We start from the raw sequence: 12,732 nt of genomic DNA, 5'->3' as shown, positions 1-12,732 counted from the left end.
TGTTCAGTTTCGTTTTTATGAATTTTTTCATTCTTGTTCTTAATCCTTAAGCTTTTAAGAACTTAACTATTACATAATATGAACTTGCCATATTAAAATTGATTATTTTAAGATATAAATATTAATTCAATATTGCGCAACATTAAACAAGGATGACAACATTCATAAGAGCGAAGCTCTAACATTTCTAAGTTGTACCTAACTGTCATAGAAATCATCATGCAAAGTTTGAAAGATAGGAAAAATCTAACGTTTGTTTTAATAATTATATTTATATCTTACAAAAATGCTGTCAAAAAGTTAAAAATCAGCATGTTATATATGGACGTACGGACTTTCTGGTAACTAATATAGAGTTGCTACGCTTTCTAAGTCAAACCTAACTGTGATAGTAATAATCACGCAAAGTCGATAGTAAAATTCTAACACGCCTAAATTAACGAAAAGAGCAAACCGTTACGAAAGGACTGACCCTAATTATAGAAAAGCTTTGCTTTTAACAAATGAGGAGACTATTCCTGTGCAATTTTTACACTGCAAAAATTTCCAGCATAAAAGGGAAGTAATAACGGTATACAACTTTTCTGTTAGGAGGAAGGAGTGAGTAAGTGAGTGAGTCAGTCAGTGACGGAAGCGGATAATTATAGAGTTGCAGCACATATAAAAAGTATGATAATGAAACATAATTATTCCAGCAAGTACTAATTCCAAGCTTTTTTTTGAGGGGAGTAAAATAAGGAGTTTTAAAGGTTAGATAGGGTTTCTAATAAATACTTTTTATTTTGAGGTACAAATAGGAGTTTTAAAGTTTGAGGGGATAAACACCCTACATCCCCCCGTCAAACACTTATGTACACAAGTCTACCCAAAATAAAATTTACTTACACTTCCAGATCCGTTCTGTTCGCCATTTCTGAGAATCAATCAATCAATCAAAATTAAATTTACAATTAAGCAATCTAATTTTCAGTATTCGATAATAATACTGTTTAAATTGTGTAATGATGTAATATTGGTGCTTTTCCTCAAAGAGCCTTGCGAGCACGGAAAACCACCTCCTCATTATTTTTGGAAACAATTGAAAATAATAGATTTAAAAATTAAAGTAATATTCAATTTATTTGTTGAAATAGGTTAGTCAGTAAAATTGTCTAAAATTCTGGATTTATGTTCTTATAATATTTTTGTATTTAAATCAAAAGATAGTATTGAATAAAAGTAAAATTAATATTAAGATTTGATTGATTGAACCTTAGGGAGAGTCTCTGGCAACTGTAAACAAATACAAATACTTATTTTTATTTCCTTTTAATTATCTACCAGTGCAGTGGCTGCCTCTCTAGCATCTATAGGCTAAAGTTAAAAAAAGCCCATAATTATCTAAAGACATAAATCGATAAATCAAAATAGCATAAAACCACCCGGGAACTATGTTAAGCTCAATGTTTAGTTGTTACAGAAATATTAAGCTTCAGACAGAAAAACCTTACTGCTTTATAAATCAGGATGAAACGATGGCTGTCTGTCCGTCCGGATGAAAGTTTAAATACGTCCAACCGCTGGACCTAACGGTTCTTCTTTCGTGTAAAATTACTTCTAGCCCCTAGAGGCTAGATAAAAAGCCACTAGAAAATAATGTATAGGACAACACCAAATTTGAAAATAAGAATCATTAGATGACGACTTTCATTAAAGGTTTCGAAGGCGTATTTTCTATAATTCATAGACCACCATAATCACGGATAAGCATGGAGTAAAGGGACATTTGATTTCAAATTACAATAGTTCCCAAAGTTTTATTCGTTAGCTTAAAAACTTGAGATACTTTAATAAGTAATGTCCTAACTTTCCAACCAATAATTTTAATCTACAGAAGGGATACTTTTGTTTGCCATCATTGAGGCTGTACATCTATTCATCGTCCATTATCTTATCCCTTAAGTGTCAGTGGGTTACAAAATTGCTGCGCAACTTATGTATATAATTGTCCTTCTTGCTTATATAATTATCTCAATATTGTCAGGGAGGGAGGGGACATTACGCTGTTTATTACACCATGTCCCCCAACGTTTTCTTAATCGTTGACTTAACAACTTTGGGGACTTTAATTGATTTGTGATTGGTTAGTTCATTATGTTGAGTGTCCAATCGTTTCTAGCACTATTTGTAATCTACAGTAGGAGTAATATTGTGTATCATCATTGGGGATGTAAATTAATTTATCTGTCATTGACTTATCCCTTTAAATCCCTGCAATATTCTCCAAAATTACGCAACAAACTTACTAAAAATCTATTACTTTTTTTCAATCAAAAATAGCAAAGGTTAAGAAATAAATATTTTTTTGCGTAACACTTTGATCCATAAAAGATAAAATAAACAAGGATGATAATATTTGGAAGAAACGGAAGGAAAATAATGAAAACTTGTTATAACTGTAAGTTAGTTTTATTCTAAAACTTAAAATGTATCTAATACACAAAGACTAATGTATTTTTAATTTAAAAGAATTTTTTTCAGATTTTAAGGTGGTTTTATTTAAATTTTCCAATTAGAGAGGGATAGGATATTGGGCTGTTTATTACACTCGCCCGCAAAGTTTTTTGGTACGTTTTCTTTTTTGTTGAATAAAAAATTTAGGGGACTTTATTGAATTCTGATTGGTTGGTTCATTATGTTGAGTGCCCAAACGTGAAGCAACTAATCTTAATCTACAGATAATTTGTGTATCGTCATTGTACAGCAATTTATCTGTTATTGACTTATCCCTGACCGGTTTTCAATACATCAAGTCTGATAGTTGATAGTCTTATTGCACGTATAAGGTATAACCAAAAAGCGAAATAAATCTATAATAATTTTTAGGGGGCAAATGGAGAGGTCGTCAATTTTACGATGTGTTGCCCCCCAACGACAGCTGAAAAACAAGTATAGGCTTTGTGATTTATTTCCAAATTAATTTCATTGTTGGTATAAGCTGGTCTTATTGTAGCCAACATATTTTACATGAATTACAGAGTAGTTTCGCTCCTACAGATATGCAAAAAAGTTTGTTAAACTGTTCAAAAGAAATTTGTGGCATAATTTTGGCTCTTACACAACACTTCACAGAAATCCTTTATTAGTAATTTATAAATTTTATTTTAATTCCTATTTCTAGCTCTCTGTTTTTTTTTTATTTTGTTAAACTTTGAATTGATATTACTGCATAAGTTAATCTAAAAAACGAATAAGAAGCTTAAATTTCATTATATTGCAGTATTTAGTAAAATTCTATAAGATATAATAAACAAGTAGCTAAAGATTTTCAAAGTTTAAAAAATATATATGGTAAAAAAAGAATTTTGTTTTTGAATGTTTTACTGCATTCATTTGCATAACAAATCTTTCTTATTAAACGAGCAATAAAATACTTTTTATTGAACTATATCATAAAAAATATAATAAAAAAATCTTATATAAAAATGGTGGTCTGTTTTTATAATTATAAGAAAACCACACCCTCCAAAACTTTGATATTACATATTTTGTAATATTGTATTAAAAACTCATTTTATACAGGGAGGGAGTGGACATTGGGCTGTTTGTTACACTAGTCCCCAAAGTTTTATGATAGCGTTTTCTTATTCCTTGGCTTACCAAATTTGGTGACTTTTAAATTTTAAAACGTTTCAACCTCTAAATGTAATCTACAGAAGGAGTAATTTCTTTTATCATCATCAGAGATGTACAAAAATTTATCAGTCATTGTTTTATCCATGTAGATCCTTGAATTTTATACGTTCACACCTTGCCCCAAATATTAATCAACGACTTAAAAATTGTAAAAGGCAACTACTAGAGTCAATTTTATAGTTTATAGAAACAATAAATGTATTAAGTATAGATGATTAACCTAGACAAATACCTTGATTCAGTGTTTGGATCCTTTTTCGTCTGCTTGCAAATTGTTTTTGCTCTTTTTTAGCGACTTTATCTGTGTTAATAATTCCGACGCTATTAACTGTTATTCAAAGACCCTATTGAAAGTGGGCACAGGGTCCACAGAATGGGGACATACAGTTATTTAACCCCTTCCCCTTGTAGTGTTTTACTTTAATTTTGAAACAAACTATTTAAGGTGAGTAAGAAGAAATTTGCAGGGGGATGTTGACATCTAACTCCATCTGTCTAAGTCATGTGCCAAGTAAATAATTTTATAACAGCATTTTATATAAAGAATAGAATGTTTCTTAAACACTAAACAGACGATCGGACAGACGGACGGACATTTCGAATTATAGAGTAGCTTCGCTACTAAAAATTATAGTGAATAGAGAAACGAACATCATGTACATACAGACAGAAGGACAAACAGACACGAAAACTTAAAGCAATGCTAAAACATTATCGACGCACATATTATGCACTATTTCAAAAGCTCAAAGTGTCCCTTTAACATTTGATCTTAAAACCAAAAAATAAAAATTGTATCAGTTTTTGTCTAACGTGTACAGCTAGCTAGCACGTCTATGAACATGAAAAATACATAAAAATGTAATTAACTTGTCTCAAAAAGTGGCGAGGCCTCATAATATGGTGGTTACAAAAATATTTTACTGGCTTTATACTCTAAAATTGAGAACAATTAAAAAATATTCGTTTGCATGTCAATTTGTCGGTTTGTCGTTCGGTAAATTGTTATAGGAGGGAATGCCTAAGCCAATAAACTGGCGCAACTCATTACCATACACAAATAGGAGTTCTTAGACAAAGGGTATGCAATGAAAGGGTTGGTTGTCTGTTGGATGTTACTTAACCTTCTCGTCCCATTAAAAGTGGATGATGCTCACTTAAAGGTGAAGGAGAACCCAGCCCTTACTAGGTAAGGTATTTATAGTAATATATATTAGTAAATTGTTTCTGTGTTTATCCCAAAAAATATATTGAAGAATATAGGAAAATGAAAAATAGGCGCGTCTTTTTATAATATGATTTTGTGTTACTATTAATTTTATTAAGTCTATATCTAAATATCTTTTTACGTGGGTGACTCAATTTATTTTTAATCATAAAAAAATTAAATCAAGTTCTGACTTTATATAAAAACAAGAATTATGCCATAAAAAATTATTATAACACAATTTTAACCTCCTTTACAAAAATCTTATGCTTAGGAGAAAAATAATTAGTAAAATTACTTTAACTTTTTTCAAACCTATTCCTTTTTCATTTTTCATTAATTGAATTTAAAACAAGGATGACATAATCAATAGAAGCGAAGCTTTAAAATCAGAGGTTGGACAAGGACGAACACTTGTAGGTGTCAGAATATTGATTTGTAAGTCTAAACTAAATATAAAATCTGTTGCTACGCTTTCTAAAAATTAACGATAACTGCTATACGTTGCTGACAAACGAACAGACGGACCAACACAAATTAAAGAAATGCATTGCTTTTAACTATATTTGCGTTGGATTAATTTTACTAATTTAAAAGTATTTGTTTTTTGCCTGGTTATTCTTGGGAAGGCAGGTCCACTTACACATCCACTGAAATAAAAAAAAAGATTATTTATTACGTTTTAATTTTATTATTCGTTGCCTGCAAAGAAGATCTTCTAAGGTTGTCTGTTTTTTAAACCTATTTTCTAAGGAATCTTAATTGTTTGGTTCAAATTAGCAATGACCATACTCTTCAACCAATAATTATAATATACAGATAGGGTTATTTTGTCAATTTATCGTCCTTTGTCCTGAAAAGATCCCTGAGATAGACTAGGCAACATGGTTTGAAAAGACAATGGACGATATATTAAAATATACATACTCAATGATGTAAAAAAAATTACCCCTTCTGTAGATTAAAATTATTGGTCAAAGAGTTTGGACACTGCTAGTTTGTACTAACTAATTAAGATTTGATAAAGTGCCCAATGTTTTGAGCTTACAAATGAGAGAATTAATATTTATAGCATAATTTCCTTCCCAACCCATCTTTATTTCAGTGACCATGAAGCAGCTTAATAAGTTCCTTATAAAAAAAACTGACCTCATACAATAAAAATGACCAATGATAGGCCAGTATACATCGTAGTTGACCAATGGTAAAATAGTCAGTTTGACGTCATTTTTAAATAGGCACTATAAGCTGCTTTAGTTACAAAAAAATTTTTTGTTGCACTGCTTTTGAAATTATATTTCGTTGTGCTTATTAGAAACAGCATTAAATGTTTAATGTATCTAAATATTTATTTCTCGTGCACTTACATTTGTTACGGATAATTTTACACCATTTAGACCCATTTATTTTCATTTCTGATTTTTAAAGGGAACGGATAATAATCATGAAAAATCTAAAGTCGAACTATTTTAAAACTTTTGGGAATTTGGTAACATTTGATTGTTTTATGTCCACAAGTTGTCATGGGTAATATGACATCGACATAATCAAATTTTAATGACATTATGACCACATACTTATATTGACCTAATAACCACATAATTTTGACAGGGACTTGGTTGTTTATATAACAGTATAACCTAGTTAGTTCCGGACAAAAATGCACTATGACGACATTCGGGATACTTTTAAATTTTATAAATTTTTCCCCTTTTTTATAGGTACTATAAAGTGCTTATAAATGCTCATTCTCCAAATATATCGATCCAATAACTTAATGAATTTTAACAGAATCTTAATATCTATCCATGCAAACGCGTGTCTAAAAATTGCATAATTTGTCTGTGCACATTTATGGAAGAAATGGATCAGCTTTTAAAGCTAGTTTTTTTTGCAAAACTAACTTTATGCCCAATATTGAATTATATTTTTTCTAGTGTGGCTTCGAAACCGATTAATATCCGGTGGATTAAAACCGGGTCTCAGCCATACTGAAATATCACGTAAACCCTCGAGTGACAGCCAGTTTTCCACGAATATTTACATAAAATTATAAACTTAATACCAGTTTTGTTGGACCGGGGGGGGGGGGAAAGTATTAATCTTATAATTATTTATTTTACTATTTTCAGAAAGCTGTCTACAATACGAGGCGATAAATAACTATTGAATAGATCTTGAGGTATGGACGATCAATTGATGTACAACCCCGATAATGATATACAAATTTTAATTGCCCCGTTCTGTAGATTAAAATTATCGATTGAAAAATAATGACACTTAGTTTGTACCTACCAATCAAGATTTGATAAGAGTCAACAATGTGTTTAAGCCAACGAATGAGAAGACGTAATTAGAATTTTGGACACCGATATTTTTAAAAAATAAATATTTTATTAATTTGTAATCCCTTTATCTTATAGAAATTGATATCATTTTAATGTAAAATTAGTCAGAATTGGCTTTTAAAATTATTTAATTTAAAGATTTTAGACAAAAAGATACCATTTAAAGACCTGCAATTTATCTGTAATTTTTCTGTATTTTGGTTGCAAAACTACTCTTCATGCAATCGGTTTAACATAAAACTTTTAACTGGAATAAATCAATAAATGTAATAAACATAAATATATAACCCAGACAACTACCTGGCCCCTGTCTCAGGGTTCTTTTTCGTCTGCTATAAAATTGCTTTCTGCTATTTTGTATCGACTTGCCTGATATTCAAAGGCCCAGTTGAGAGTCAGCACAGGGTCCACAGGGTCGACACGTACAGTTACTTAACCCCTTCCCTCTCTATTATTTTACCCTAATGGTTAAACTAATATGGATATTCTTATTGATTATCTAACTATTCAACAAATAGCTTAAAACCTGCACTTGCCTAGAGTGAATTAAATATCTACCTCATTCTGATTATTAACAGACAGCGGTTTTAATATATTTTGAAAACATGGTAATATATATATTAGTGGTTTCGCCCCTAGAGGTCTCTTAGGAGGGGGGAATAGGCAAGTCGACCCTTTCCACTTTTGATTTATTTTTTTCTAGGGGAAGTTTTTATTGGGACGGTGATAGTACCTTCCCTCAAAATAGTGGAAAAAACTACGAAAAGCTTCACTGTAAAGAATAATCATTTTGGGTCTTACAAAATTTCAAAAACTGTTTAGCTAAACATTTGGTAAGTAAAGGATTAACGAAACTAATCAAAATTTTAACTAAATATATTCCATTGTATTATCCATGTATAAAATTATTTTGACATAATATTTAAGGCAGGGAAAAAATTAATTACTTTAGGGACTAGTGTAATAAACAGCCTATAGTCCCCTATCTCTCAGCATCATAATCCTTCACAGGATATTACTCATGAGTGGGGAGGGTCAGAGAGAGAGAGAGAGAGAGGACAATAGGCTGTTTATTACACTAGTCCCTAAAGTATTATAATAACGTTTTTTATTTGTTAGCTTAACAACTTTTGGGACTTTGATTGGTTGGTTCATTTGGTTGTCCAAACGTTCCAACCACTAGTAATTTTGTATATCATATTCGTGAAAAATTGTCTGTTTTTTCAGTAAGGATGAAAGCTGGTTCTAATCCTGCGGATATTAATCGGGTTCAAAGTCATACTCGAAAATCTTTTCAACGTTTAAACCACTAATTGTAATTTTGTGCATCATTATTGGGGTTTGCACATCAATTTATCGGCCATTGTCTTTTCCCTTCAGAACCCTGATTATGATGAGAAAGTAAAAGTATTAAAAATCATTGCAGATAAAAATCTGATTGTAAATCAATCAAGGAGAAAAAACTCCTCCTCCCAATCAAATGCTTTAATAATTTTAAAGTAAGGATTTTCTATAATTGGAGTTGTGTGAAGGTCCTTTAGAAATAATATTCTCTTTATAGTTGCCATTCTTAGTACTTAGTAACCATTCTTGTATCTGTAATACAAAGAATAATGATGTCTGTCCGTCCGTCTGAGAACCCACCCAACACACTGGAGCAAAGCACTCCTAAAAAAAAGAACCCCTCCTCCCCAAAAAATTACATGCAATAATAATAATGATTTGTCAAATGTTTAATTGTTAGGGTAAATGTTGATAATATCTCCATAAAGCTTGAAGAACGATATATATACTATACAGGACTTCTATCACCTCTTTGGATGAAGCCCCTAGATGCTGGTGGCGAATTTTATAAAACAGTATCAATAAATAAACGTTTTTGTAACCAAAAAAACAAACAAAAAGTAAATTATGTTGAAATTCAAATTAAAGAAACATTAAATGATCATTAGAACTTTTACCTAATTTCCTTCAAAATGAGGAAAATGTACCACAAAAAAATCTGTAATAATCCCCCAAAAAAGCCGAGCCGTAAAATTCAAAATCATCTTTTTAGTAAAATTAGACAAAATGTAAGGAATATCCACCAATTTTCCTTCTCTCAAGTTGAAAACAAATAATCAATAGAAATTTTTTTTCTTTATTTAGACAAAGTCAAACATTTTAATTTTTTTTTTTAGATTTGTTTGCTTATATTGTTATCAACAGATTGTTTTAACTATTGTTTTTCTAAATCAGAAAAAAAAACTTGGGGACTTTTATTGAATTTTGATTGGTTGGTTCATTTAGTTGTGTGTCCAAACGTTCCAATCCTTAATTATAAGGGATGTATATCAACTTATCGGCCATTGTCTTATCCCTTTAGATCCCTGATTCTAAATAGACAGAATGGAATATAAATAAATGTGTCTAAATTTTCTTACTCCAATGTAATATACCACACCCTATGAGAAGACAAGCTTTTAAGCTATTAAAACAAAAACAAGGATGTGCATATTTGTAACATGCAAATATAGAAAACTGAAAATTAAATAATCAAACTATACGGCCATTGAAAGAGGTGGGATGAATTTAAGGAATGTCAAGTAATAGGGGGATGAAGGAAAGTGAATTTTTAAAAAAAAGTATGATTCGAAAGCCCCTGAAGATTACAAATTGAAAGACAGAAAGACAGAGAGGATGAATAACAGACAGACATGAAAACCTATAGATAAGCTTCGCTACTAAAATTACTTTGCACGTTAAAAATGTGATCTGTAATTGCGTTTTGTATCTAGTATGGGAGCCTAAGGACTATATAACAAGAAAATCATGAAAGCTTACTTCTTAAATAAAACTAAAATATAGTGACCGAAAAATATCCTAAAACCACTTGACTGTATCTTTTAGGGGCTTAGCGAGATCTTAACTAAAGAATACCTAAACAAAAACCTTATTACTTTGTGTTATAGGTTAAGGGAACCTAAGACTTAAAAAACAAGAAAATCACGAAAAAACTTAATCTATAAATGTAATGATGCTTGGTAAAATGGCAGCCTGTCTTAAAAAGAAACTCATTCTTTTAACATAAAATAATGTCTTTTTTATAAAATTGCACAAAACGTACTTTTTGTAACTTAAACAAAAAATATTAGGGTATTCTAAAAGCGATTCGACCTTAATAGTAATACATAATTAAAATCTTTGATACTATTTGACGTGCGCCCATAGCATTTAAAGGCTTCTTTTTACCACTATAGAAAAGAGCCACTAATAATTTAAAATGGCCTATAACTATCCTGGAACCATGTTAAGCTTCGCCTAAAAGGAGAACTCAAAAGGTTCAGTAGTTATCGAAATCTTTAACTTATGACAATAATTTACAATAGAACTTAATTTTATTAAAAAAAATTTAACTGTAAGAATATCCTTTGTTGTTAAAACATCAACAGACTTGAAAAGTCAATTAAAAACTCTTCTCTATTTTACAACAGGGATGTAGGGAGAAAGAAATTATCTTCCATTATGGCTTATTGTCCGTTGGATTAGAACCGGTTCTCAGCTATACTGAAAAATCACGCATAGCGTCGTTTTACAAACAATTTTCTACGAATATCAAAATAAAAATCACAAAATTAATACTAGTTTTGTTAGATCGGGCCTTCGGCCCTTCCGGGCTAACAAAACTGATTTGAATCATTTAATATTCGCGGAAAGCTGTCTATCATTATTTTGGGCAATTTTTGTTTCCTTAAATCCTATTTTTATATCTTCTTTTGAGTTATAAAGATACGTTTTTAGACAATTTTTGGAATTTAACGAGACTTTAGGGGCTCATTATAATGCAATAAAGTCAGTTGTGAGTTTTTAATGATATTATCCATAGTATTTAAAGTTAATCGCGTATTAATCCCCTCCATTATTATCTTTGAAGCGAATCTATCTACAATAAGAGTGCATGCGTCAGTGGCGTACATAGAGTTTTACTTGTTGATTCTAAAATATTATGCTTTTCTATACATTATCATTGTAAATTAAGGGTTTAAAAAAAAAGATAAATTTAACCAAAGATTTTTTTATTTTTAAAGGTCATTTTCACATCAGTGGAAAACTTTCTGTAAACCACAGGGGTAAATGAAAATTTTGAAATTTATCAAAATGTATAAACATAAAAAATGTTATTTACATACTTTACAATTCTTGTTTAAAAATATAAAATCTACAACGTTATTGCAAAATTTGAGCACAAATTGGGTTTTTAAAAAAATCTACCAAAAGATTTTTATATAGACATCTCTTGTATATAAATTGAACTAAAATGTACTACTGACCTGCAAGATTTCTTAGAGGGATATTTTTAAAAGAGACATCTGTTGTACACAAATTGAACTAAAATGTAGCACTCACCTGCAAGATTTCATGGAGGGACATTTGGTGAATAGGATACATCTGGACATCGTTGAGGAAAAGTGACTGGTTAAACAACATTTTTAACTACTTGCGGTTGTGCCTCTAGCATCTAGGGGTTATAAAGGAGAAGGTAGTAGAAAATTAGCTTAAAACCATTCTAAGACATTCACTTAAAATTGAAAAGCCCAAATTATCATTGGAATTATATGAAGCATCCATATAATGGAGAACTTAATCGGTTAAGTAGGTAGATTAAGAAGTAGATCTTAAAGGACAACATAAACTGAGTAAAAGAGTTGACAGCTCAACTTGTAAATAAATATAATTGTACAGTAGTTACGCTAATAATAAAGAAAAAAGGTTATATTAAGCTTTTATAAGATTTTTTTGCAGTCCACATTTTTTACTAAAAAATCAATATTTTGTTTCTTTTTCTTATTTAATTGAAAGAAAATTTTAAGTCTGTTTTATAACAACTCAAAACAAATATAAAACAAGGATAATTTTGTACATAAAATCAATTAATCAAAATATCATAACATAAGTATATTTGTCAAAAAAAAGTTTCCATATCTAGACTGATAATTGTCTGACAGACAAAGTAAGGTATAGACTAGCCACTTTACAAAAGTATATTTGCTCAATGCATTTTTCACATCAATGATTTAATGGTGCTTGATTTTTAAGAATTTTATTTCTATCCTTTTTATAATTCGCTATTATAAAAAAAATAATACATTTCTAGTATTGATTTGGAACCGATTATTATCCGCTGGATTAGAACCGGTTCTCATCCGAGCTGAAAAATCGTTTATGGCATCGTATTTAAGCCAATTTTCCACAAATATTAAAATAAAAATCATGAAATTAATACCAGTTGTAATAGGCCCCTTTGGTTTAACAAATCTTGAATTAATCTTATTATTTTCATAACGGAAAGTTGCCTTTAATACGATGCGATAAATAATCAAATTAAATATTATATAACACCTTTACTTTCAATTGTTAAGAGTGGGGTTCTTCATTCGTAAAAAAATGTAGGCAACTCAATGCTATACAAAATTTTTTAGTGTGGTTGAGATCCAGTTCTAATCCACCGAATATTAATCGGCT

At 30.1% G+C, this 12,732-nt stretch overlaps 1 protein-coding gene across 6 annotated transcripts in view; it reads right to left on the bottom strand.

Moving 5' to 3' along the window:
* The window catches only part of LOC145311750 (uncharacterized), a 71,118-nt gene that overhangs the window by 16,671 nt on the left and 41,715 nt on the right, over positions 1-12,732 (bottom strand). For all 6 annotated transcript variants that reach the window (XM_080150730.1, XM_080150738.1, XM_080150745.1 and 3 more), the window contains exons 5-8: positions 11,617-11,685; positions 5,494-5,532; positions 1,252-1,272; positions 886-913 (exon numbers count right to left, since the gene is read on the bottom strand). In XM_080150730.1, the coding sequence (XP_080006856.1) occupies positions 886-913; positions 1,252-1,272; positions 5,494-5,532; positions 11,617-11,685 (157 nt within the window). The remainder of the gene's footprint in view (positions 1-885; positions 914-1,251; positions 1,273-5,493; positions 5,533-11,616; positions 11,686-12,732) is intronic.

Source organism: Acartia tonsa, chromosome 1 (genome assembly GCF_053477335.1).
Source record: "Acartia tonsa isolate MP-2025a chromosome 1, ASM5347733v1, whole genome shotgun sequence".
Classification (NCBI taxonomy): domain Eukaryota; kingdom Metazoa; phylum Arthropoda; class Copepoda; order Calanoida; family Acartiidae; genus Acartia; species Acartia tonsa.
The sequence above is the reverse complement of the archived record's forward strand: the minus strand, read 5'-3'. Positions and strand labels throughout refer to the sequence as shown.